The sequence below is a fragment of the Canis aureus genome, chromosome 5 (assembly GCF_053574225.1).
Source record: "Canis aureus isolate CA01 chromosome 5, VMU_Caureus_v.1.0, whole genome shotgun sequence".
Taxonomy (NCBI): domain Eukaryota; kingdom Metazoa; phylum Chordata; class Mammalia; order Carnivora; family Canidae; genus Canis; species Canis aureus.
In genome coordinates this window covers 77,130,603-77,157,180 of record NC_135615.1, presented here as the reverse complement: position 1 = coordinate 77,157,180, position 26,578 = coordinate 77,130,603, and the positions used below count along the sequence as shown (strand labels likewise).

The 26,578-nt window shown below is 37.3% G+C and overlaps 1 protein-coding gene across 3 annotated transcripts in view; it reads left to right on the top strand.

Annotated features, from left to right (window-relative positions):
- The window catches only part of KDM1A (lysine demethylase 1A), a 61,580-nt gene that overhangs the window by 25,418 nt on the left and 9,584 nt on the right, over positions 1–26,578 (top strand). For 2 of the 3 annotated variants that reach the window (XM_077899194.1, XM_077899195.1), the window contains 10 exons: positions 3,398–3,531; positions 8,225–8,303; positions 9,292–9,384; positions 10,182–10,288; positions 12,033–12,114; positions 13,526–13,620; positions 23,397–23,539; positions 23,909–23,999; positions 25,165–25,299; positions 26,082–26,155. In XM_077899194.1, the coding sequence (XP_077755320.1) occupies positions 3,398–3,531; positions 8,225–8,303; positions 9,292–9,384; positions 10,182–10,288; positions 12,033–12,114; positions 13,526–13,620; positions 23,397–23,539; positions 23,909–23,999; positions 25,165–25,299; positions 26,082–26,155 (1,033 nt within the window). The remainder of the gene's footprint in view (positions 1–3,397; positions 3,532–8,224; positions 8,304–9,291; positions 9,385–10,181; positions 10,289–12,032; positions 12,115–13,525; positions 13,621–23,396; positions 23,540–23,908; positions 24,000–25,164; positions 25,300–26,081; positions 26,156–26,578) is intronic. The other variant, XM_077899197.1, reaches the window with a different exon arrangement.

The following is a 26,578-nucleotide window of genomic DNA, read 5'->3' as shown; positions in this document are numbered from 1 at the left end:
CCTAAATCTTAAAAGTTAGAAGGGAACTTAAGGTCATTTTCACTAGTTTCCTGCTTTCAAACAGACTATTGTATCCACCTCTGTTTTATGGATTAGGACTTGAAATATAATTAAATGATATGACCAAAGATACACCAGCAGCTGGAGGAGTGAGAACCCAGAGGTCTTCTTTCTCATGCATAGACTAGTCCTTGTACCCTCCCTCATAGAATCACTTAAAGTGTACGTTTCCCCTAAAAAATAAAAGATATAAAGCATAAGAAATCATGATTCTCCTTTTTTTTTTCTTTTCCTCTCCTTTCCCTCTATTCTTTATTCTTTTTGTTTTTATACTATTGTAGGACTGGATATGGTGCATCTGTAGTTTACTAATTTTAAGTGTCTTTTATATGTAGATTCTTGTCAGGCTTTTGTTTTCACTCTTCAACTAGAAATGTAGCTATTCTAGTTAATTTATCTACTTCATGAAAAAAAGGCAGTTAACTTTCATGGAGGTCTTCTTTTCTGTTAATTTTTATATCTGTTACCTCACTCTCCTCAGGATAATACCTGTATCATCAGAATCAGGGAGGAAGTGGTTTCATGGAGTAGAGAATTTATATCTTCACCTTCCCCTAACACTTTTCTGCGTCTCTAATCTATTGAAAGAAGCCTTCATATTCCCTTAAATATTTTACAACTTTTACTGTGTTTTCAGAGTAAGTGTGAGCCAGTCAGACCATTAGAAAGGGTATTTCTACTTCAGCATGACTGCATTTTGACAGGTGGCATTGGGATTTCCTGTGTCAAGCATGGGGAAAAAAGGAATTGAACTAAGGGGCAAGATAGATATGCAGGCAGCCCTGGGGCTTTTAAAAAAATTAAGGTAGCATCTTTGAAACATTCTCAATTTCCAGAATACCAGACTGTGTTAAGTGCACACAAACACTAAGTGTAAATTACTTTTGAATTAAATGTACTACTAGTACTTCCTTTTAATAAAGGTATTATTAGAGTCAATTGTATTTTTTAAGATTTTTCCCTCTAAAGGAAATACTTACAAGTAATATTGTCCAGAATGGTCTATTAGTTCATTTTGGAAAGAGTGCTTTGATTTCTATTCTGAATAGCTTGGGTTCCAAGTTAACATTTTTGGTTTCTTTGATAAAAGGTTAGTTGTGTGTGTGTGTGTGTGTGTTTTTTTTTTTTTAATCTTACACGATTTTTATATTGATAATGATCTTCCTTCCTTGAAATAAGTCTTCATCCCTAAAAGCCGAAAGGAAGAAAATAATTACTGAGTTTTTAGAAACTGTTTTCATTTTTAAAAATTGACAAAGTGTTTAAGAGTAACTAGGTGTTTTTGGATGTTATGTAGAAGATAGAATGGACAAGAATATTATTCCACACATACATTAGTGTCACAACTTTTGGCTTAATTCATTTTGTTAATCATTTGGTGTTTGATTTAAGGAGTTTTTTTTTAAATTTAACATGACTTATGTAAATAACATTTAATTGTTACATAGTCTCAGGATTACCAAAGTTAGCCAGGTATTTTAGAGTGATTTTTATTTATTTATTTTTTTAATAAGAGCACTTGGAACAAGGAGCCAAATAAAAAATTTAGTGTTTTCCCTATGTGTTTTTTTTTTTTTTTTACTGTCGTTGACAGTAGTATTTTGTAGTAGGATTGATGTTCAATGATGACTTAATAAACATGTAGAGAAGGTATAGCTAAAAAAAACTACCCAGTTTTGGGGCAGTGGGGAGTTTATAGAGTTCATTGGCTTTCATGTTAGTAGTAGTGTACACTTATGAAGGTAATCTGTTTTAAGAGATCTTTGTTCTGGTTATTGTGTAGATAATACTCAATATAATGTGACATGTTTTTGTTCTTAGTTTTATTTTTTGTTTATTCAATTGGGGCATAGAGAATAGGGACATCAAAGCTGTGTGTACCTTTAGAGAATTTCACGTTACTGAAATAACCTATACCTCTGTTGCCAGCATTTCTTCTCTTCTTGCCTTAATTTCATGTTCTCCTCTCAACAGTATGGCTCATTATTTTTTTCCTTATGGAATAATTAATTATCCTGAAAGTCTTTAATTTTAGGTTGATATTTATTAAATGAGAGAATTGTTGACTTAGTAATGTGAATATAGTACATGGGCCCTCATTATCTGTTGTGAGTAGATAGCTTTTCCCCCCTCTTTCCCAAGAATATTGTTTCTTAATGTGCCACCCATATTAGCATTAGGCATTTTTCCTTGACCTCGTGTTAACCATTTTGTCCTAGTTAGTATCTTTAAATGTCTGTGGAAACAGCACTTTAATAGCTTAGTTGTCATTTTCTAAGTTACATCCTTACCTGCATTGTTCTTTTTATTTTCTTAATCTTACTATGCCTTTTCTTAATTTTATTTCCATTATCAGTGTTTCTAACTACTTGTTTTATGTGCTTTAAATGATTAAATATGGATATCTGGTGCCTGTTTCGTTACTTACATAGAATTACTTCAAAGGTATTGAATTTTGAAACTTTTTTTTTTCATAAGCTGGTGGTTAAATATATCTTTTATAAGGTGATCTTAGAAATACAGGTAAAATACACATAAGTGTATTTCTAAGGACATTCTGTAAAGACGTACTTAACTATCAGCTTGTAAAAATAATCGGTTTAATACCCAATTTTAAAAGTTTCAAAGTAATATATATTTTACTTGTACATTGCATGTATTTGTAGTGTATAGTATATGCAGTTAACATACTTGTGTAGTGTAGTATAAAGCATTTTTATGTTTTTGCTGGGAAAGGTAAATTCTTTGCTTTCTTCTGTGTCTTCATTGTAGTCTGCCTAACTTATCTGTTTGCCAGCATTGCATTATGGGGACTAATGGATGGTACCACTGACGAGATAATCTTACTTTGTTACTGTTGGTTATGTTCCCTGCTGTAATCTTAAAAGAAGGCATGTGGTTGTGTTTTTCACTCTGTAGTTTCTTTTCCTTTCCTATTAGTGTGTTTTCCTTTATTCTGGTTCTTTAGTTTAAGATTTCGTGTACACTCTCAGTGATGCTAATTTTAATTAGAGTATCTTCCAGTATTATAAAGTTATTTTGTGGATAAAGAAAATATGTTGCATGCTTTGTTATGTTTTCTGAGGTAGATTGTTTCATTCATTAGTAAGCTGTAATTTTGGGAATATTAAGCTCAACAGAGTAAGTAAATTCTAAAGATGTTCCAGCTTTTGAGTAAAATGAAAGTTTTGTTTTTTGTTTTTTTGAAAGGAGATGGTCAGTGTTCTGTGAACAGGCAGAGCTTTATAGAGGTTCTTCAGGCGGAAAAGGAGTTTCATTATCCCTGATTTTGTATTCACTTGCACTTTTCCCAGAAGTCCTTTGCTTTCTTTGCTAGGTGTGGAGGGTGCAGCTTTCCAGAGTAGACTTCCTCATGACCGGATGACTTCTCAAGAAGCAGCCTGTTTTCCAGATATCATTAGTGGACCACAGCAGACCCAGAAAGTGTTTCTGTTCATTAGAAACCGCACAGTAAGTTTCCATGTCAGCTTTTTTTCTGTTTGGATTATAAAAAATGCATATTGCTTTTATGGAGAATATCAGAAAAGAGAGAGGAAGAATTACAAAATTACCTATAACATGTACCATTAACCAGAGGTAATATGTTAAAAATTAGTTTTTTTTTCCCTTTGGTCATTTTTTAAAAATGTATATTTAATTTTTGTTTTTAAATTTGAAATGCTATTTCCATATATTCTTTGGATTATTTTCATTCTCTTTTTTTTTTGTTTGTTTTTTTAAGATTTTATTTATTTATCCATGAGAGATACACAGAGGCAGAGACACGCAGGCAGAGGGAGAAGCAGGCTCCTCGCAAGGAGCCTGATGTGGGACTCAATCCCAAGACTGGGATCATGCCCTGAGCCAAAGGCAGACACTCAACTGCTGAGCCACCCAGGTGTCCTATCTTTTCATTCTTCATAACCTCGTAAACATGGATCTTCATTTAAACTTTTTTTAAAAATTTTTTATTTTAAGTAAACTTATGTGGGGCACAAACTCCCTACCCTGAGATCAAGAGTTGTGTGCTCTACTGACTGAGCCAGGTGCCTGGAAACCTCTTTGGCCGGGGGTGGGGGGTGGGGGGGGAGTGCAGAAGGGGAAGGAGAATCTTAAGCAGGCTCCACACCCAGCTCAGAGCTGATCACAGGGCTCAGTCTCACAACTGTGAGATTATGACCTGAGCAGAAGTCAAGAGTCAGATGCTTAACTGACTGAGTCACTCAGGTGTCTCCCCAACCATCCCTTTTTAAAAAAGATTTTATTATTCTAGAGAGAGAACATGAACTGGAGGAGGAGCAGAGGAGAGGCAGGGGGAAAGAATGTCAAGCCAACTAGGTGCTGAGGGTGGAACCTGTTACTGGACTAAATCCTACAACCCTGAGATCATGACCTAAGCCCAGACCAAGAATTGGGGCACTCAACTGACTGAGCCAGCCAGGCCCCCTCCCCTTTTTAAAATTTTTATTTATTTTATTTTATTTTTTTTAAGATTTTATTTATTTATTCATAGACACAGAGAGAGAGAAAGGCAGAGACACAGGAAGAGGGGGAAGCAAGCTCCATGCAGGGAGCCCGATGTGGGACTTGATCCCGGGTCTCCAGGATCACAACCCAGGCTGCAGGCGGCACCAAACCGCTGCACCACCAGGGCTGCCCTTAAAATTTTTAAATAATAATTTTGTCCTTTGATCCCAGGATAAGAGGAACTCTTATTGTGTTCTACTTGTCTGCTTCAACCTCCTCCTCTGGCTAAATGCTTGATTTTGATGTCTGCATAATATTTTGTCTGTTGGTTGGGTCATACTGTAAATTAGGCATTTAAATGTCCATTTGTGCTTTATTAAGCTGTGAACAGCTTTATACTTTTTTTTTTTAAGATTTTATTTATTTATTCATGAGAGACACAGAGAGAGAGGGGTAGAGACATAGGCAGAGGGAAAAGCAGGGTCCATGCAGGGAGGCTGACGTGGCACTCGATCTTGGGTCTCCAGGATCACGGCCTGGACCGAAGGCGGTGCTAAACCGCTGAGCCACCTGGGCTGCCCAGCTGTATACATTCTTGACTCTATCTCTGGTTGTTATTTCCTTATAACAGCGTTCTAGAAGGAGAATTACCTTGTCAAAAAATAGGAACAGTTTTGGGGTTTTGTTACATATATATAGTCAGATGGCTTCTCAGAGAGACTGAATCAGTCAGCAACTCTATTTCTCTGCTCCTGCTTTGGTTATTAAAACAATGATAATCTGTACTGCTATTTAGACTAAGAGTTTCTCATTTCTTTAACATTTCTTACTTAGACTGACTTTTTTTCACATTTATTAGTCATTTGTATTTCTTTTGTGAATTTTTCTTTTATTTATTTATTTTTTTCTTCTGTGAATTTTTCTTTCATGGCCTTTATTCATCAGACATTTTTTATTTATTCATTTTTTTAAAGATTTTATATATTTATTCGAGAGGGAGAAGCAGGCTCCATGCAGGGAGCCCAATATGGGACTCAATCCTAGGACTCCAGGATCACGCCCTGGGCCAAAGGCAGGCACTAACCTGCTGAGCCTTTCTGATCCCCTCATCAGAAATTTTTTAGCCATAGAGGAGGGCAAGGTACTCTTCAGAACATATTCCTTGTGCTCTAGGGTGATACAAAGTAAAAGAAATTTATGTTGTAATTTCAGCTGCTTTGAATATAGCTCAGAAATGTCATTTTAGCATGTCTGCTTTTTTAGCTACCACTAACTTCTTTATTTTGGCTGTTAGATTGCAAAACCTCTGCTGAATTTAGTTAAATGTTATTTAGCTAGAGTGATTGGTGGATTATACTGGGTTTTCATAGTACAGAATAAAGGGATTTTTGAGCATATGAAGAAAAAATCAGGGTAAGTTTTTAAAAAGTAAATGGAACATTTTTTTATAATGTTTGTATTTCTTTTTTTTTTTTTTTTTTAAGATTTTATTTATTTATTCGTGAGAGACACACAGAGGGAGAGGCAGACACACAGGGAGAGGGAGAAGCAGGCTCCATGCAGGGAGCTTGATGCAGGACTTCATCCTGGAACTCCAGGATCATGCCCTGAGCCGAAGGCAGAGAGAGGCTCAACCTCTGAGCCACCCAGGCATCCTGTAAATAGAAAATTCTTAATGTGGATTTCTGACACTTGTCTTAAAATCAACTTCTGTGTGTAGCATGTCAACATTTGATTTAAATGGAGTTTTTAGGGGACATCTGGCTGGCTTAGTCAGTAGAGCATATGACTCTTGATCTCAGGATCTTGAGTTCAAAGCCCAACATTTGACGTAGAGATCACTTAAAATTAATTCTTTTTTTTTTTTTTAAGATTTTATTTATTCATGAGAGAGAGAGAGAGAAAGATAGAGGCAGAGGGAGAAGCGTGGGACTTGATCCCGGGACTGCAGGATCACACCCTGGGCCGAAGGCAGCACTAAACTGCTGAGCCACTGGGGCTGCCCTTAATTCATTTTTAAAATGGATTCTTTTTTAAGATAAGGTCATCATTTTTTTATTTCATCTGAGGGAAGTTTTCACTCTTTACTTGAATTTCACTCTTTACAGTGATCTCTTCCTGTGATTTCTATTCTGTGATTTGGGGAAGGAAGGACTGGCCCAGGTTAGAGTTCTGCGCTTCTGACTGTGTAACTGAACATAAAGCGTTCTCTTACAAGAGTTGTATCAGTTCCTTTGTTTACAGATTTTGAAACCACAACAACTTTAGGATTATTGAGCTTAAAAACTGTGACCCAAGCCTTTTTTTTTTTTTTTTTTTAATAGGATGGATAGAGGAAGAAGGCTTGTGTTGAGGGGTGAGGAGCTTGGGCCCAGTGTATACTTGAGGAAGTGCATTTTGCCTTATCAGTGACCAGCAAGAAAAGTAGAGGATGGTTATGAATTTGGCTATGTCTCTTTGTAATTGGGTTTATTTACACATCGCCACATTTCTTTGTTGAAACTTGTCTTTGGAGCAATTAATTTTCAGCTAAGACTTAAATATGGTGGTAGTTGGTCGTTCCATTTATTTATTTATTTATTTATTTATTCATTCATTCATTCATTCATTCATTCATTCATTCATTCATGATAGACATAAAGAGGGAGAGAGGCAGAGACACACACAGGCAGAGGGAGAAGCAGGCTCCATGCCAGGAGCCTGACGCGGGACTTGATCCTGGGACTCCAGGATCCCGCCCTGGGCCAAGGCAGGCGTTAAACTGCTGAGCCACCCAGGGATCCCCCTGCCTGTTCCATTTAAAGAGCATTTGTGTTTGAGCTTATTGATTGTACCATAATATTTTTCATTCCTTATCTTACTGCTTTTTCATCAGTATTTGAAATAATTAACTATTATTTTCTTCTTAAACATAGAACTCCCTTAGCTTAACACAGTATTCTGGTTTTTCTCCTGTCTCCCTGGTCTTTGTCTTCTCTGATTGCTTTGTATGCTTAGCTTTAAAAATAGGCCATTATAAAAAAAATAAAAAAAACAGGCCATTATGTGAACTGACTGGAGTTCCTTAAGACTCCTTACAGTCTCTCCCTCCCCATACTGTCTTTTCCCCCCTAAAAGGCCTCTTCTGCACATTGGCTTCAGTTATCACCCATAGGCAAATGGCTGCAGACCTTAACTCTCCTCAGACCCTTAGCTCTGTATCTAGATGCCAATCTTGTATCTTTTCTTGGTTGTCTTGAAACTAAACTCACCTCTTCTTTCATTGACCCTCATTTAGGGACTAGCATACCAACTCATTTAGTTGTGCAAGACAAAAACTGGAGTTATCCTTGGCACCTCTGCCCTCCCCTACCACATCTACATATCTAATTTGATCATTTGATTCTGTGGATTTTATCTAGTCTGTATCTCTGGAGTCATGTAACCCAGTTTAAATCCTAATTGGTCCCTACCAGCTGTATGATACTCGCAAGTTACTAGGTTTTTTGTTTTTTTGTTTTTAGGCTAAATATCTTCCAGCTTCTTCAGTAATTTACTCATTTGACATCGTTTTGTGTTTCATCAGTTTGTCAAGAATATAACCCTCTGTCTCAATGAAAGGAAAGCCTATATTTGAGGCCTTAGAGTTGAAAAGATATTTTAAAGTGGTCAAGTGGTCTATGTCTACTCGTATAATAAAATTTCCATTTAAATACAGTTGCAGTTGTGGTTGGATAATCCAAAGATTCAGCTGACCTTTGAGGCCACTCTCCAACAATTAGAGGCACCTTACAACAGTAAGTAGTGTTATCAGTGGGATTAATTTTGGTTCATGGTTCATTGATAATGAATTTTTTCAATTCATATTTCCATCTTATTTTACCTTGTGTTATGCAAAAATAAGCCTTGTAGAAAACTCTTATGTGTCTATTATTTTCTTGGTTTTTAAATTGTGAGTTTAAGAGATTGCTAATCATTTCACCAGGACTATGTTCCAACTTTAATCCTTAGAGTACTTTGTTGACATTTGATTGGCTGGCTGGCTTTCTCATTTTCCATTTACCACCCACAAAGTCTTGAAAAGTTTTTTCCAAAGTAACTGAGTATAATACTACTTTTAAAAGGGGTTAGTTTAGTTTTTTTTTTTTTTTTTTAAGATTTTTATTTATTTATTCATAGAGACACAGAGAGAGGGAGAGAGGCAGAGGATAGGCAGAGGGAGAAGCAGGCTCCATGCAGGGCTCCTGACGTGGGACTGAATCCCAGGTCTCCAGGATCAGGCCCTACGCTGAGGCAGCGCTAAACCACTGAGCTGCCCAAAAAGGGTTAGTTTTATCCTTTATGTCTTCTATAACAGCATGTCATTATTAAAAATTCCAAATTATGTGATATGCATTTTGGATTACACCACAGACCAATAGTTCTAGGAATCACTTTTCTTTTTTCTTTTTTTTATTTTTTTTAAGATAGATATAGATTGATTGATTGATGAGAGATAACAGAGACAAAGACATAGGCAGAGGGAGAAGCAGGCTCTATGCAAGAATCCCAATGTGGGACTCGATCCTGGGATTCCAGGATCACACCCTGGGCTGAAGGCAGACACTCAACCATTGAGCCACCCAGGCATCCCAGGAATCACTTTTCTAAAGGAGTCACATGATCTTGTAGCTTATGGAAAATATGTATAGAATAACTTTATGATGGATAAATAGAAGAGTTAAAGAGCTTTCTGTTTAAACTGCTAAAAATATGAACATGTTTTAAAATTCATTTATCCTGTAGGTGATACTGTGCTAGTCCACCGAGTTCACAGTTATTTAGAGCGTCATGGTCTGATCAACTTTGGCATCTATAAGAGGATAAAACCCCTACCAAGTAAGGACCTGACCAATAGACTTTATGGTTTTAAGTTACAGTTCTAGACTCTCTTTTATTTCCAGGAGACTTTAGCATTTTATTTTGATTCCTAAGTCTAAATTTGGAGTCAGATATTCCCAAGTTTATTATAGGTCAAGTTTAAAGTAAAATCTCTTCATAAATATGCATTGCCTGTAATTGCTGGTTTGATAAGTGTACTTTAGTAAAAGATATTGAATTTCCAGTATAAGAAAAATCAGAAAACAAAATTTGTTAAAAAGGAAAGAAGTCCATTATGAAAGCAGATTTGAGGTTTTCTTTCAGTGGCCTGTTCTTTATACTGCCAAGAACCTAGGAGTCAGGGATATTTTGAGAATTAACACATTTGTTTGTTTTAATTAATTTATCTTTGATGCTTTAATAAGTCTTCAAAAAGGAATAGTAAAGACTCCAGAAGTAGAGCTTAAAGATGACTTTAAGAATAATTTGGCTGTCATATTGTCCTAGTATAATTGTGAGGTAAATGCTATTCATAATAAGTTAACCTGTCACATGACTGCAGTATAATGAGAAAGTAGATCTTAAAGGATTTCATTTATAAATTTTTAACACTGAATTAAAGTGTGTAAATTTCAGGTACTTGCTAATTTGTATTCAGATAGTTTCTCTATTTTGAAAATGAGTGAACTGTTTACCTTGTAAGACATTGTGACATGTTGAGAACCTAGAGGTTTTCATGATTTAGAAAATGGTAAAACAGACTCTTATATCTGCAACAAAATTTTGTAATTTTTATTCATTTTTTTTCTTTATAGCTAAAAAGACAGGGAAGGTTATTATTATAGGCTCTGGGGTCTCAGGCTTGGCAGCAGCTCGTCAATTACAAAGTTTCGGAATGGATGTCACACTACTGGAAGCCAGGGTAAGGATTTTATTTTGCATTCAGAAAGCCTCACCTAATGGAAATAGATATTTATCAATACAGTAAGAAATTATCTTGCAAATTAATGAATCCTACAACTTGAACTAAACCAAACAGATTTGTATACTACTCAGAGTATTTTAGATTATGCTATTTATATTGGATAAAGCAATTTTGACAGTGAAGCTTTGAAAGGTGCTCAGTGAGTATTTAGAGTATGCAAATGATCTATATAGCCTTTTGATGGATATTTTTGGGTCATTGTTTCTTATAGTTAACTTTTCAAATTTTGGACTTTCATCGACATACTTGCAGGTGGCAGTTATTTTTAGTGGTGGAGCAGAGTGGATTGTATTCCTTACTTGATAGTAAAAGAAAAGGAGAGCATCTCAGGCAGCAGCCGACTCTGTGTCTGATGTAGCCAAGATATGTTGGTTCCCTTATCGTCAGTCCTAGAAAGAGAAATGGAAGTTGAAGGAGGAAAGGGATGATGGCACAGAGTAGGGGGGAAAAGAACATCATGTTAAGATGCTACTATTCAAATTATTTTCGTGAGTGATTTTTTTAAAGATTTTATTTATTCATGAGAGAGAGAGAGAGAGGCAGAGACACAGGCAGAGGGAGAAGCAGGCTCAATGCAGGGAGCCTGATGTGGGACTTGATCCCGGGTCTCCAGGATCACGCCCTGGGCCGAAGGCAGGCACTTAACCACTGAGCCACCCAGGGATTCCCTCTTGAGTGATTTTTGACAGTTATCTTCCAGTGGCTTACAGGCCTCTGTGGACTCATACCATTTAAAAAACAAAAATACACTTCTCAGGTTACCTAAATGATCTAAAATTTTATAGAAGCTTTCAAAATGTTTTGTGTAGTATATCTAAGTTACTTTTTATAAATTGTTAATTTTAAAAAATATTCTTTTAAAATAAAGTATGGAAAAATCAAAATAATTTTTAATATAGTCTTGTAAAAATGATGTTTTATAGATAATTTAGGAAACATTTGTGTGCCCTCTTGTCCTGTGTACTGGCAATATAGTAATGAATAATGGGATCATTATGATCTCTACCCGTGCAGAGTTTTAATCTAGTATACAAGAATTTGTTTTGCTTTGTTTTGCTTTTGTTTAATTTCAGGTTACAGAGTATTCTCATAATATCCATGATTAAAGTCTCACTACAGCTCAGTAATTTTCCCCCCATACTTGAAAATCCCTAGTCAGCAGAGATAAACTTGGGTCTATTGAGGAATGAGAGAGATTGTCAGAAGTTTATGTTCAGTAGACATTCTGCGCCAGGACGTAGGGCTGCACTAGTAAACCATTGGTCTGAGAAGTCCTCGGTCATCACAATGGACTTTGGGGTTGGGGGCCAAGAGTCAGAACTGGTAGTAGAAAGGTGGCATTTAGTGTTGCAGTTTGTGAACAGATATTTTCTGTGTGAGTGGCCCTTGCTCAGCCTAAACAGTAAATGGTATTAGAGACAGCTGGGTAGAGAGGTAATAGTACCAATGGCTGAATATGTCTCTGGCTGTCAAATTGTTTCATATCCTATCATTCCTTACCTACCACTCATTCAAATAGTGCCCATGCTGCAAGCCATGTATACTCAACTATATGTTTGTTTTATTTTGTTTTGTTTTTTTTTCAATTATAAGAGACAGAGGCCTAGGATGGTATACCATGCCGGGTTCTTATGGTTAAAATAGAATTGATGATTTCAACCATTTAATTTCTGAAAAACAGGATCGAGTTGGTGGACGAGTTGCTACATTTCGCAAAGGAAACTATGTAGCTGATCTTGGTGCTATGGTAGTGACAGGTCTTGGTAAGTAGTCCTTAGTTTGTTTTTGTTTTTTGTTTTTAAAGCTTTTATTTATTTACTTACTTACTTACTTATTTATTATTTATGAATGACACAGAGAGAGCAAGAGGCAGAGGGAGAAGCAGGCTCCATACAAGGAGCCTGATGCGGGACTCGATCCCGGGACTCCAGAATCATGCTCTGGGCTGAAGACAGGCTCTAAACCACTGAGCCACCCAGGGATTCCCCAGTAGTCCTTAGTTTTATGCTGTTATACAAGGTCTGAGATTCATGATTAAGCTTATGTTTTAAAGCTTTTTGTTTAAAAACCCATAAATGTGGTTTTAAAACATTTTGGTTTAAGATACTGTTCTTACTGTTAGCAATAGGTGAATTGACAGATAGTCTTCCTGGAAAGATACATTAGTATGTGCAAAATTTAAATGGTACATATGTTTTGACCTAGCACATTCAGTTCTAGGAAATTATCGTAATAGACAAGTGGACCATGTTGTTTGGAGCTTTTTTTTTTCTTTTTAATTTATTTAGTTTTTGCTTGTTTAAAGATTTTTTTGTCTATTTGAGAGAGTATGTGAATGAGCACACATACACATGCAAGGAGGAGGGACAGAAAGGAGGGAGAGAATATCAAGCCGACTCTGCGCTGAGCACAGAGCCCGTTGCAGGGCTTGATCTCTCTCTCTCTTTTTTTTTTTTTTAATATTTTATTTCTTTATTCATAGAGACGCAGAGAGAGAGAGAGAGGCAGAGACAGGCAGAGGGAGAAGCAGTCTCCATGCAGGGAGCCTGATGTGGGACCTGGGTCTCTAGGATCACACCCTGGGCTGAAGGCGGTGCTAAACCTCTGAGTCACCAGGGCTGCCCGTGAGGCTTGATCTTGACCTGGAGATCATGACCTGAGCCAAAACCAAGGTTCTGACACTTAACCAACTGAGCCACCTAGATGCCCCTGCAGCTTTTGAAATATGGCATAGCAAAATGTTAGAACCCATGGTTCTGGAGATTAAATTGTTATACAAGGAGAACTATACAGCCCCTAAATATTTTGTAGCTTTATACTAACATGAAATTATGGCCAGTTTATTGCTAAGTTGAAAAAAGATTACACAAGAATATATGCATTGTGATCTCTGTGCGTGTGTATGATCTATGATTTTATGCACATGAAATCTAGAAGGAACTGTAACAAAATGTTAACTAACACATGGGGTTTGGTTATAGGTAATTTTTTGGCTCTTTATGCTTATCTTACATATTTTGTATATTACTTATTATTTTAGTTTGGGCAGTTTTTTGATCTATAATTCACATATCCTAAACTTGGAGTATTTTAAATTTTGAGTAAAAATATTTTTGCTTTGATGTTTTCTCTTTTCATAGATATGTTGAATTTAATAGTTTGAGTTTTTTTTAGGAGGGAATCCCATGGCTGTGGTCAGCAAACAAGTAAATATGGAACTGGCCAAGATCAAGCAAAAGTGTCCACTTTATGAAGCCAATGGACAAGCTGTAAGTTGAGGACAAACAGAACTTTTCAAAATTTCTCTGGGTCAGTTGAAACAACAATTTGGGGTAAATGTGTGGATGAATATACCCACATGTCAGTATGAACTGAAGGTAGAAATTATGTGACATTCTGTTTGTTCCTTAATTGTGAGCTATAATATAGGATGGGATGATTATTGCATATATGCAAATTTACATTGCCTATTCAGGCATTCATCCTTAGACATTTAATGAAGGCTAGCTAGACAGTTAATTTTTTTATTTGGCTGTGGCCACCTACTCTAAGAGACCTGTGAAATTGACACCTGATTCATTTCTTTGTATTGTGCCTCCCATCATGTGCTTTAGCTCTGTGTGCTCTTTATGACTTCAGTTTTGTGTGTGTAGGTTCAAGATTTTAATGAACTAATGGCCAAATGGTGATATTGAACTCAGATGTTTAGGTAGATTAAAGTATTTGTTGACCAGGGGCATAGGAGCTTCCCCATGTTTAGTAGGCAGTAACATGGAAGTGATATTTGCTATGAGAGAGTAAGAGTAGTTTAACAACAACCATGTTGAGAGGCTTAGACCATGCAAGTCAGTTCTAATTTTGGGGGATGGGTGAAATTCAAAAGTTCATATTCAGATTTTACCAGCCCTCCCCTATCAGGAATGAGGAAGTTTACCATTCTTAGGATATAAGCATGTTATCATCTTTATATTTTGAGGAAGATTCACTATATAAATGGCAGTTCAGCTGTTGTTGCTCAAAGTGGTAAGATCCCAACTCTTGAATTTACTCAAGAGGCTTTGTTTGGTTTGTATCAAAAGAAGACAGACATAAAGGAATGCTTGGCTCTCCCATCCTCACCATTCTGGATTCAGATTCTTCCAGGGCTTATTTTGGGGTGGGTGGAGGGCAGGACCACTTTCTGGCAGGATAAACAAACTAGAATGAGCAAGAGAAAAAGGAGGAAGTAGAGCTCTTAACAATTCAATAAACTTGTTACTCTGCAAAGATCTCTAAAGGCTATAGAGATGAATAAGACAGTCCCTGCTATATAAGACCCCACAGTCTAGTGGGGTTTGTACACAGATAATTTTTTTCCCAACTTTTTATTATGGAAAATTTTAAACCTATACAAAAGTAGAAAGAATAGTATAATAATGGACTTTCATTTATTCTAGTCTTATTGCATCTATTCAATAGATTTTTTTTGGTCTGGAGTATTTTAAAGCAAATCACAATCAGGAAATATTTACTAAATATTTGCCAAAATCTAGGCATTGTTCTCTACATTGAGTATGTATTCCCTGCACTCAAGGGTCTTAAATTATAGGGACTCTGGCTATCTTACGAACCCAAGAACATCAGGAATTATAGGAATTAAAATTAAAATCAGATATTAAAATCTGTGACACTCCCATTTGCCCCCCAAGTACACGCCAACCACAAACATACTGCTCATACATATACCAGTAACACAAGGCAGATTTGCCAGGGGTTAGATAAAAGGATAAATTGCTATGGAAGAGTCAGTGGGGAGGGGAAGAGAGTGAGAGTCTAAGTCTCTGAAAGTGGGAGGGGCAAGAGTAGGGAGAGATTTAGAGGGAAAGCATTTGTGAAGATAGCTTAGGACTTAATATGGTTGTGGAGGAAGGTTTAAGTCTAAGAAGTCTTTGAAGGAGGCTGGAATTATATTATTAGGGCTAAAATAGAAAACTGAAGATGAGGATGAAGGATGTTGTTTTACTAGGCTGATTTGTAGGTTGGGACTTCTGAGGGTTGAAAGCAGAAGTGACGTGACCAGATCAGTGTTTTAGGTAGATAGATACTACATTAGTCCTCAAGAAGTCATGGAATCCAGACCAAAGATTATCACTGATCATTGAGACACTGCTTTTTTCTTTAGACTTCTCTGAATTTAGATCAGGTTTATTTAGTCTTTCTAACAGTAAAAGGAGTTTTTTCTAGTAGAAATATCCAAAGAAATTGTCTCTTCCTTTCTTGGTATTAGAGGAACTTTAACACATTTTTTAAAACCTTTGCTTCCACATAGTATCCCAGCATTCCCCTCAAGTATGGCCTGCAACCAGCTGCTAATTCATGAACTAACTGTTGGTTACCAGTATGGGATGAGATAAATATGTAGCTTATGCCAGAATGTAAAATAAACTACATCGTTAACACACTGTTCAAATGATGATTTAGGGGAAGCAGGGGTGAGGGGTGGTAGCAAGACTTACCCAATGAAAAAAGTGGTGCTTCAGTTACCATCTGGCATAAACTCCTAATCTCACTAGGATCAGCCCTTTGAGTAGCATTTTAGTAAACCTCTGTTAAACTGGTGTGTGGTTTTCAGCATTTTTTATGCAGGAATATTTTTCCAAGGGAAATTTATAGTTGTCATACAATTCTGATCTTACAAAAGGATTTCTCTAAGTCATTTTGTTTGTATTTGGTGCAGTAGCCAAGTAGTTAAGGAGGATTCTTCAAGCACTCTCAAATTTAGGAGAAAATTGTTTACAGCTTTAAGTTCTGCTTGCCTTAAGTTAATCAAACATAAGAAGTCATGTTAATGTTTTTTGTATTTGGTGTAGCTGATAGTCTACCTCAGAGTAGAAATGGACAACTGTTAACCAGTAGATTGGCTTTTGGCTTGTAGGAAAAGAACTAAGAGCTTTTAGTTCCATTAATTTTGTTTTTAATTACAAATATATTTCTTGACTTCAGAAACCTAAGGAGTAAGTAGGTCAGTTGCTTTCATTCTTTCATTTTTCAGGGGAAGAATCTGAAGCTCAGACAAGGTATTTGCCTAGGGTCGTTCTAATCAATAAGTTGTAGAGCATAGGATATATTGCCTGGTATTCCATACCAAATTCCCTTACAGGCATATTGTGCTTTGCTTTATTGCATTTCCCAGATATTGCCCCCCCCCTTTCATACAAATGGAAAATTTGTGGCAACCCTGCATAGAGCAAGTCTGTTGGCACCATTTTTCCAACAGCATTTGCTCACTTTGTGTCTCCATGTCGCATTTTTGTAATTCTCACAATATTTCAAGACTTTTTCAAAATTATGGTAATATGTGATCATTGATTACAACTTACTGAGAGCTTCAATGATAGCATTTGTTTTAGCAATGAAGTATTCTACTTTAAGGTATGTACATTGTTTTTTAGACATAATGCTATTGCACACTTAGGCTAACTACAGTATAGTGTAAACATAACTTTTATATGCACCGGGAAACAGAAAAATTGATTTGACTCACTTTATTATTACGGTGGTCTGGAACCAAGCCTGCAGTATCTCTGAGGTATGCCTATACTTGTTCTGCTATGTCTGGCTGATACCTGAAGGAAGATGGGGACTGGAATAAGTGTGATTGCATCAGATGAGTGTCCATCTCCAGGAACTTTCTTTTAATAGTTACTCTAAAGGAGGCAACAAGGCCCCCACTCCACTCCACCCCACCCCCAGTGGACATTCACTTAGCCATTGATTTTTCTTCAGTAAACTTTTGAATGAAATGGAACTGTCTTCTCTATTTGTGGACAGTCTCAGTGCAAAAGAGGATGATTTGATGGTTCTGTTGTTAGTACCTAGAAATTAATTCCCTAATCCTGCACAAAGCAATTAACTCAGAGTGACAAATATCATTTGTAATACTGTCTTAAGGACCTATCACCAAACCTATCATTTTGCTTCTATACAACAAAAATCACATAGCAAGTGGTTTTTATTCTGTTAATTTGTTATATTGTTATTATAACAATCACAAGAATCTCTGAAAGAGTTCACTTCTTTATTCTCTCTGGTCTTGCATTGGCAGCTAGGATGTTGAGCCTCTGTGTTTTTGACAGAAGCCTTAATTTTATGGCTCCAGATGACTAGAACAAGGCCTTTCTTCTTTGATTCTAATATAGGATGTCCCTATAAGTAGAAGTATCTTCCAAACCCATAAAAACAGAGCTAATACAGCAGCTGCCCTCAGATTGACTGATGATGGAGTTATACTCTGAACTATGCTGTAATCAGCTTTAAAAGAACATGGAGATCGTTGAGAAATAGCATAATTCATATTTCAGGAGTCACCAGTGAGGAGACTGAAACATGGATTGGTGGGGAAACGGGAAATATAACTGAATGTTTTCTGTGTATCTCCTGTACACCAACTAGTAATTCAAGAGCTTTAAATTCTAGTTTGTTTTGGCTTTCTTGAGTAATGAAACAGCATCTTAATCAAATTACTTCACTACTAAGCATTTTGGATTAAAAAATCTCTGGTTTCCATTGGGGGGAGGCATTTGGGTGTTGTGTTTTGTTTTTACCAGATGAGGCCCAAAGACTCAGTAACTACTTGGAGAAACAGATCTTGATTTTCTTCTTTGGAATGACTCAGCTGTTGTGAGGAAGAAAGATACACTTGAAAGATAAGGATTGCCAGGTCTCTTATGAAGGCCATTAATTTGGTTATTCTCTGTACCTACCACAATTCAGCAAGTTTTCACTTGCATTCATATAGAGTGATGCTTAGGTTAGTTATACATTTGACACAAGCCTGTTGGCATTTTAGTTTTCCTATTCCTTTGTGGAAACAGTTTTCGTTAGTTTTTATTTTATTTTATTTTATTTTATTTTATTTTATTTTATTTTATTTTATTTTATTTTATTTTATTTGAGAGAAAACGTGAGTGACAGGGCGGGTGGGGAGGTGGCAGGCAGAGGGAAAAAGTAGAGTCCCTGCTGAGCAGGGAGCCTGATGCATTGGGGAGGGGTTGGGGGTTTGATCCCAGGACCCTGAGATCATGACAAGCTGAATGCAGACACTTAACCTACTGAGCCACCCCAGGCACCCCCAGATTGCTATTTTAAAAGGTGGTTTTTCTCTACCTCTTAAAATCTTCTAATCCTGTTTTTTTATAAATGTAAAAATTTCGTGCCTGCCTTTAATGTTCCTAAAGTTGCAAAATAGTTACTTTCCTTTCAAATATAGTTTTATAATACTGACTTTGCTTTTCCAAACCTTATTTACTCATTACATAAGAATTTACAGAGCACCTCTACTGTGTGCTAGAAACTACAAGTGAACTCCTTAGACATGTTAGTGTGCCTTCTCCACGCAGCTTAGTTACTGCTTTAGAGAAATCCATTATTTACATCCCCTAAAAGTTTCTTATGACAACTGTCTCCATTTATAGAATAAATAAATTTTATTTGTATTAAGGATAATATACGTGTTGTCCTTTACGGAGAATGGCCATACCTCATTTCTTTTAGCTATTTGGGAATCTGAATAGTGACTTGGAGATGTTAATTTTTCTTTTTCTTTTTCTTTTTTTTAAACAGTTTCTCTTTTTTTTTTTTTTTTTAAGATTTTATTTATTCATGAGAGATAGTGAGAGAGAGAGAGGCGAAGACATAGAGAAGTAGGCTCCATGCAAGGATCCCAATGTGGGACTCGATCCCAGGACCCCAGGATCACGCCCTGGGCCAAAGGCAGGCACTTAACCGCTGAGCCACCCAGATGTCCCCAGATGTAAATTTTTCTACCAGGTATTACAGAAGGTCCTAATCCAGATCTTTCATTTTATCATAATTTTAAAAGTACATGGGAATGGGAGAGACAGATTTACTGTAGCCTCTATTGGCCAGGTTTAGCCATTACAGCCGTTTTTCATTGTGTTATTCTTTCCTGAAGATTTCTCTGGCTAAATCTCTGAACTTTGGATGCCCAGGACCTAGCTGTACCTAACTCCATCTTGCTCTCCTGCTAGAGAGCTTATGCATACTGGAAGCAAGAGAAATGGACAGTGTTTTGAAGATCTAAAGGGTTTGTGATGATAGAATGCAACCAGAAGTAGAACTGAGGAGAGCTGTCCTTCGTGAGATGACTTCTTGCAGGATTAGGACCCTGTCCAGAAAGCCACTTGGCTCTCACTAGATTTATTCTGCATAGGCTAGATACTCAGTCGGCTCTTCCTCAAGCCATGCTCAGGGATATTCAATATAATCTCTGCAGGACCATAGCAGTCAAGATTGTACCTATTTAAAGCAGTGAGACACACCAGATTCTTAGTTTGAAGGAACTGTTTGGAGCCTTTCATAGAGAAGTAAATGGGTTTGCAAAATTGTAATCAAAAGCTGTTTCAAAAAAAGTCTGTTTCAAAAAAAGTCTGTTTCAAAGTGATATCCATTTTGTTTGAATCTTTGCTAGAGAACAATTATCAAAGATACTTTACCTTCTTAGTTTACTGTTATGTTCTCGATATGTTGTCATAGAAATCCAGCTGCCATCAAACATGGTATGGTGCTTAGCCCCTTGCAGTCATTTGCTGAGTTCCTTTCTCAGGATGCAGTTTAAGAAGCTGAATAGAATGGTCAGGTAACCTGAAAATTATTGTGACTTGTGTTTAAAGATTGCCAATATTTCAGCTCCTTTCCATAATTTGTGGACCTAACAGAGTTCAAGGGTTCTCACCAAGGCAAGAGCAGTGACCTAAAACAAATACTTAAGAGGTGCTCAGGGGGTAGTCAGCTGCTAAAGTTCTTTTCATTGTCTGAATATGTGAAATGGAACATATCTGACTTAGCTTAATTTTAGAAATAGAGTCAAGATTTAAATATATCAAAAATATATTTTGGTTTTTTCCCAGTCAGTGTTGGTTTCCTAATGGACAGGTATTTGCTATTTTCCAAATATTTCTTTAATTTCAAAGTGGAATCCTAAAGTTAATGGGAAAATGCAGCTTTCAAAGCTATCCCTGGTCTCTCTGGCAACAGTCCTAAAATTGCTAAACTAGGTGGAAAATGGATGGGGCCTAAGTGCTGTCTCTTGTATTCTGGAAAGTGGAGTCTCCAGTTAGAGCAGTGGACCCAGTCAGTGGACCAGAGATGCAGTCTGTCATCCTGCTGTCCATCAAATGAGACAGTCATCTTTTTGGTTTGGTTTTTGTTTGTTTGATTTTGTTGTTCTTGTTTTACTGTTTTGTGTCTTTCCTTTTCTCTTTCATTGAATTTTGATTTATTCCTCACTGCTTTCTGACACCATCTCCCTTTATCACCCTCACACCCACCCCACCCCACCAAACTGCCTTTCTTTTGCCCATTTCTGTGCCTTGACTTTCCCATTTTGGTCTCTATACAGTCTGTTCCTTGTTTCTCTGGTGGTTGCAGCTTCTGAGCTAACAGAATGCTTCTGTCATGCTGTGTGTTTAAAGCCTTGATTTTACTGCTGTCATACAAAACTAAACTTGACGTGGCTGTTGGGCTGTTATTTACAGTTTATTTCTCTCTCTGCTGCACTGGTTAAAAGGACACTGTCAAGGTATTTTTTTTATATAATTTTTCAAATCATTTTCTTCACTGTTTACAATAACCCATTAAAAGCTTGAAACTTCGATCTTTCCCTTCCAAAGATCCTCTCCATCATACATTCACACTGGTTTGTTGTTGTAGAGTTGCGCCTATATGTTGGGCTGGTGCCATTTGAGTTTTTGTCATTGAAAGCGCATGTAAAAAGGTTTTTTGTGGGGGTGGGGTGGGTGGACTAAAGGGGAAAGTGTTATGAATCAAGCGGGCTGCTCAGCAAACAGAGGGAAGAAACAAAAGGTCAAATTTGGTCCCTCTAACCTTGACAGTGTCCCTTTAAATGTTTCTCTACCACACACCCTGGACCCCAGTTACTGAGCCTGAGTGCTGCATACTTTTCCAGAATGAACTTCCCTATGTGACTGTCACCCTAGCTAAAGAGATTAAAGCTTGTCTGAAGCAAGCCATCCAGTTCACACTGGAAGAGCTTTAATCTGTACCATTTGCACACTTGTGTATTGGCACATTCTGCCCTATTGCAGAGGCACATGTGATCTGGTCCCTCTTGCTTCTATAGCATCCTCTTGCTTGGCATTTTTGAAGCCACACATAGAAATATCACTATTTTGTACTCCATGAAAACTAGTCATGCACATTGCATCTGGGATCAGTTAAGATCTCATAACTATACAGATTTTGTGTTAAAAATGTAATTATTTCCTTTTTTAAAGAAGCACCAAATTTAGAGTTTCTAGAACTGTCTTTGGTAACATCATTGCAGGAATCACGCTGAGCAAAATTTCAGCGTTGCTTTGAGCTGCTCTGAATATGAGCCATCACATCCTTGAGCAACTGATACAAAGTAAATGAAATTCCTGACAAGAGGGTTTCTTCCATCAGCTCTGATAGCTGTGTAATCAGAACAATGTAGGGTGTCACCAAGAGCTCCTTCTTTTGGCCAGGGAGTTGAATGTGTAGGTAAGATGTGTTTGATCCACCAGGTCTTAGGTACCACTCATCTATATAAGGGGCACCAAGCATCCAAAGTCTGATTCTCTGCCTTACTTCTCAGCATAAACTAGAAGATTCTCAGAGATCTATATTTGTTAGGCCAAAGGGGATTCTCTAATTCATAAAGATTTCCTGATGGCTCCCATTCTTGGCCTTTTGGAATTTGATGCTTTAGAATTTCTGATTCGGTCACTTATGGGGTCATATTTACGGTTCCAAAAGAGAGTTGTGGTACATTCCCTTTCTTCTTTTGATTGCAGATTGTACTTTTTGCCATATTCTTTTGCCACACCATGGCTCATCTAGTAGAGTTACTTGTGTGACTCCTCAGTGAAGGGGCAGAGACAAGTGCTTTAAAAGTTGTCTATTCAGTTGCAAAGGGAAAAAAACTAAGGCATTTCAAATGAGAGGTAGAGTCTTATTGTGATGATCTCGCCCACAAGTTACCTCTGATTGTAAAACATCACTCCTCCTTGGCCTTAGTGTTTATTAGAACTTTTCTTTAATGCTGTCTTCTTGTTACCATTTTAGGTTGGCTGTAAAGTGAAATTCCATGTTTTGAATCCCATTAACTTGTTAATGCCCAGTTTATTCTGGCAAGAGATGCTTGCTTTAGACATGCTTGCCTTAGATAGATATGCTTTTTTCCTTCTTGCTACTACTGTGAATTCAGCAGTAAAATTGCAGATGCAGTTAAGGTTAGTACTGAATTAAGCAATAGCAAAGGAATTTGTGTCTGCTAACTGATGGTGTCAGTAGGCAGGAGCACAGCAGGGTTTAGGTATGTGGTCTTGCAGCTTGATGATCTGTTTTGCGATCTCTCTTCCTACACAGTAATGAGCCAGACCTGGTACCTCAGTCACTCATAGTCTAAGAGCTTTAGGCATTCAACTCTGAACTTAATCGGTGCCATAAAACACTGTTACTCTGCGAAAGAATGAAGATGAGATTGTGTTCTTATTAATAGCTGTGAATTTCACTTCACTCTTTCTCTACTCCCACCTGAAACTCATCTTTGAGGGAAAGGCAATGCCTTGGGCTTCTTATTTTTCCATCCTGCCCTTATTCTGGGAGGTCCTCAGGTGTGTTGACATAGTTTTTGTTCTCTGAGACTTTTCCAGTGTGGCATTTGCATGTCGGCCCAGCTTATCTCAGTGCATGTCAGCTCCAGGACACCTTGTGCTCCACATAACTTCAGTTAGCACCAATTAGGACCAAGTGTGAATCCTGTGGCTGTTAATAGAGGTGAAGTCTCAGCTCAGAGGGCAAACTTGGGAGAATAGGAAACTATCAGGGCCAAAACATTTCATACCTCATTTAATGGAATTGACAGATGGAATCATTGTCCTCAAAGGTTCCCCCTTTGAGGTACATATTTTGACCTTTTAAACTGTAGAGCATTTGTGTTTTCATGGATGGTTATGTTTAGTCTTATTATAAGGACCAACTCTGCTATACTTCGGATTTGCAGGTTCCTAAAGAGAAAGATGAAATGGTAGAGCAAGAGTTTAACCGGTTGTTAGAAGCTACGTCTTACCTTAGTCACCAGCTAGACTTCAATGTCCTCAATAATAAGCCTGTGTCCCTTGGCCAGGCATTGGAAGTTGTCATTCAGTAAGTATTTTGAAACTGCTTATTGTACAGTGAATTCCACTTAGAGATTTGCTATTTGTGTTTTAAATTTTTCAGCAAGTCTTATTTGAGCTATTTTTTAACTTATTTTCATGCAAATTAATTAAATCCCAAAGTAAAACCATTTAAAATAAATGATCCTTGAAGGCCCCTCTCAATTCTAAAACTCACAGCTTTATATAAGGTACTAAACTATATTTAACATAGCCTAGAAAATAATTTGCCACCTTTCTTGTCCCGGAGTATTAGAAATTTCAGTGGGCCTTGGTGTCCTTGAATGCCTTTGATAGGTTCCTGTCTTGGGCTACAAAGCTGGCAGTGTGGCCAAGGCATATATTTTGTCTCTTTTAGGTTACAAGAAAAGCATGTCAAAGATGAGCAAATTGAACATTGGAAGAAGATAGTAAAGACTCAGGAGGAGTTGAAAGAACTTCTTAATAAGGTGAAATTTTAGATTTTCTTTATACCTGAAGATGCATTGGTGGGGAGATGCTTTAAAAAATTTTAGGTGTTTTTTTTTTTCCTCCAGGGGAGAGAGGGTCCGCCAGCTAGGGCTCATTATTCTTGAGAAAATAGTGACTAACAAAAGGGGTAGTTTTATCTGTCAGTCTTTCAGTACAGTACTACTGGTAGGTTGTTGCCATGGGAAATAGATCTTTGCTGTGTTGGGTTCCCTTTGGCAGAGTTAGCCCAGTGCCTTCTGCTGGATTCTGTGATGAGATGGAAATGAGCTGTGCTGGGGTCAAGTTGCCACTGATGAGGACAACAAATCAGCAGCCAGAACCACAATTCACTGCCATAATTATTTCGTTTGAGGTGCCAGGATGGGAATATTCCTCAGTGCTGTGTCTACTGAGTGCCCTTCTTTCCCCCCACTTCCCAGAGGTCCCACCACTTCCCAGAGGCCCGGTTCTCGACTGGGAAACCATTTGTTTTCTCCTGATCCTACCAGCTGCAAACATAATACCAACTTAGGGAGAAAACATGAAGTGAGACATCCTCTGTGGGGGGGCTTTTTAATGCAAAATCTGAGTGCATCTTGTGACCAGACTCTTGACTCTCTCTCACTGTGCCTTGTTTCTTTATCCTGTCAAATGAGAAGATGTCTGTGCACAGATTCTTAGGGTCCAGTACCATCAGAAAGCTGAGAAACTAACATTAGGAATGGCTCTGGGAGGTTTTGTGTGGTGATTTAGCCTTTTACATAATTTAGGAAATAAATCATGACAGTTTGTTCCCCAAAACAGTAAGCTAAATTGGTGTTTGTTTTTTCCTGGAATTTGAGATAGATATATAGATATAGATAGATTTATTATTATTATTATTATTATTATTATTATTATTATTGGAACACTCCTGGTTCTTCATTTGTTTTGGAAGACAGAGATGATCTTACTTCTGTGATAATGTGATACGTCTGTGTTGAGCCATACAGGATTTTTTCCTCTTCTAAAATGTCATGATGTAGAAGAGGTATTTCAGAACTTCAAGGATTTTGCACTGTAACCTTTTTGGGTATAATAGTTTAGGGGATGAACCAAAGCATGTGATTTGGAGCTGGATTACATCACTATCTGAAATGGTACATTTGTATTTTTCTCTCTTAGATGGTAAATTTGAAAGAGAAAATTAAAGAACTCCATCAGCAGTACAAAGAAGCATCTGAGGTCAAGCCACCCAGAGACATCACTGCCGAGTTCTTAGTGAAAAGCAAACACAGGGATCTGACCGCCCTATGTAAGGTGTGGTACACATACATGCCCAGGTGGTTTTCCTTGGAATCCTGAGAAAGACCATAGGTCTGGGAAACTTTGGAAAGGGAGAACCACTAACCAATCACAGGTATATGTAGTAGGAAGAGAGAGGGTTTGGAACACAGAACCCAAAGGGACTGAATGGATTAGTTTGCTTTGAGATCTGCTTTTTCTGCAGAATTTCTACTTTGTTTTCACAGTCTTGTACTTTAACTTACATCTCAGGTTAGCTCCCTGTCAGCTTAGAATAATGATAATGAACATAACTTCAGTCATTTGATATCAAATTGATTGAAATCCCTAACTTAGTATCTCTTAGCCATGAGATCTTAGATTCCTCAGTCACCTCATCTGTGACACAGTGTTAATACTTTTCCTTTGTAAGAGATCTAAGCTTTAGCCCATGCTAGGGACATGGTAAGGGTACAGGAAGTAGTTGCTGTTCTTTTTCATTCTTGCTTTGTAGCACCCCAGTATCTGTGCTCGCTTCTGCAGCACATATACTAAAATTGTAGTACCCCAGTATGCTATTCTTCCTTCTTCTTCTCCTGTATGCCCTCTGCATCCCTTCTCCCCCTCATGTTCATTGAGGCTCACATTGTAACTTGTCTCTAAGAACAACCATCCCTGAGCCCTGATCCAGCCTTAAGCTTGAGGCATACTCCCAGATATGGACAGAGAGGTGGTCCAGGCCTTAACACTTTGTGGTATAAATAATTAGATTGGTCTCTGCCCCATGAAGATCGACCCAGTTCTCTTAATTTTATCAGGAATATGATGAATTAGCGGAAACACAAGGAAAACTAGAAGAAAAACTTCAAGAATTGGAAGCCAATCCCCCAAGGTGAGGAAAACACAAATGTTCAGAGGGATAGCTTTTGCTGTTCTGTTATATTTAGAAGGAAAATTACAGAGCACTATTCAATGAATGGATTGTAATTTTAATGTGTAGTAATCCCCTAAATATTTAAAAAATATGTTTTTGAAACGAAAACCTTTCTCCATAAGATCTAATATTTGAATGAAATATATTGTCTTCTGTGAGTAGAATAGAAGGTCATAATGCTTTAAATTCCCATAATTCTGAGGGCTAAGAAAGTCACACTTCATTGGATTTTTGACAGTGAATACTTGTATGCTGATAGTGTGTGTTCCGTGGTGCATCTGGCCCCCACATATCTACTCTGTTCTGTATTTGGGAATGCTACCCATTCTTGCTTTAAAAAAAAAAAATCATGCTTTATTTATACAACAAATAAGCTTTTAT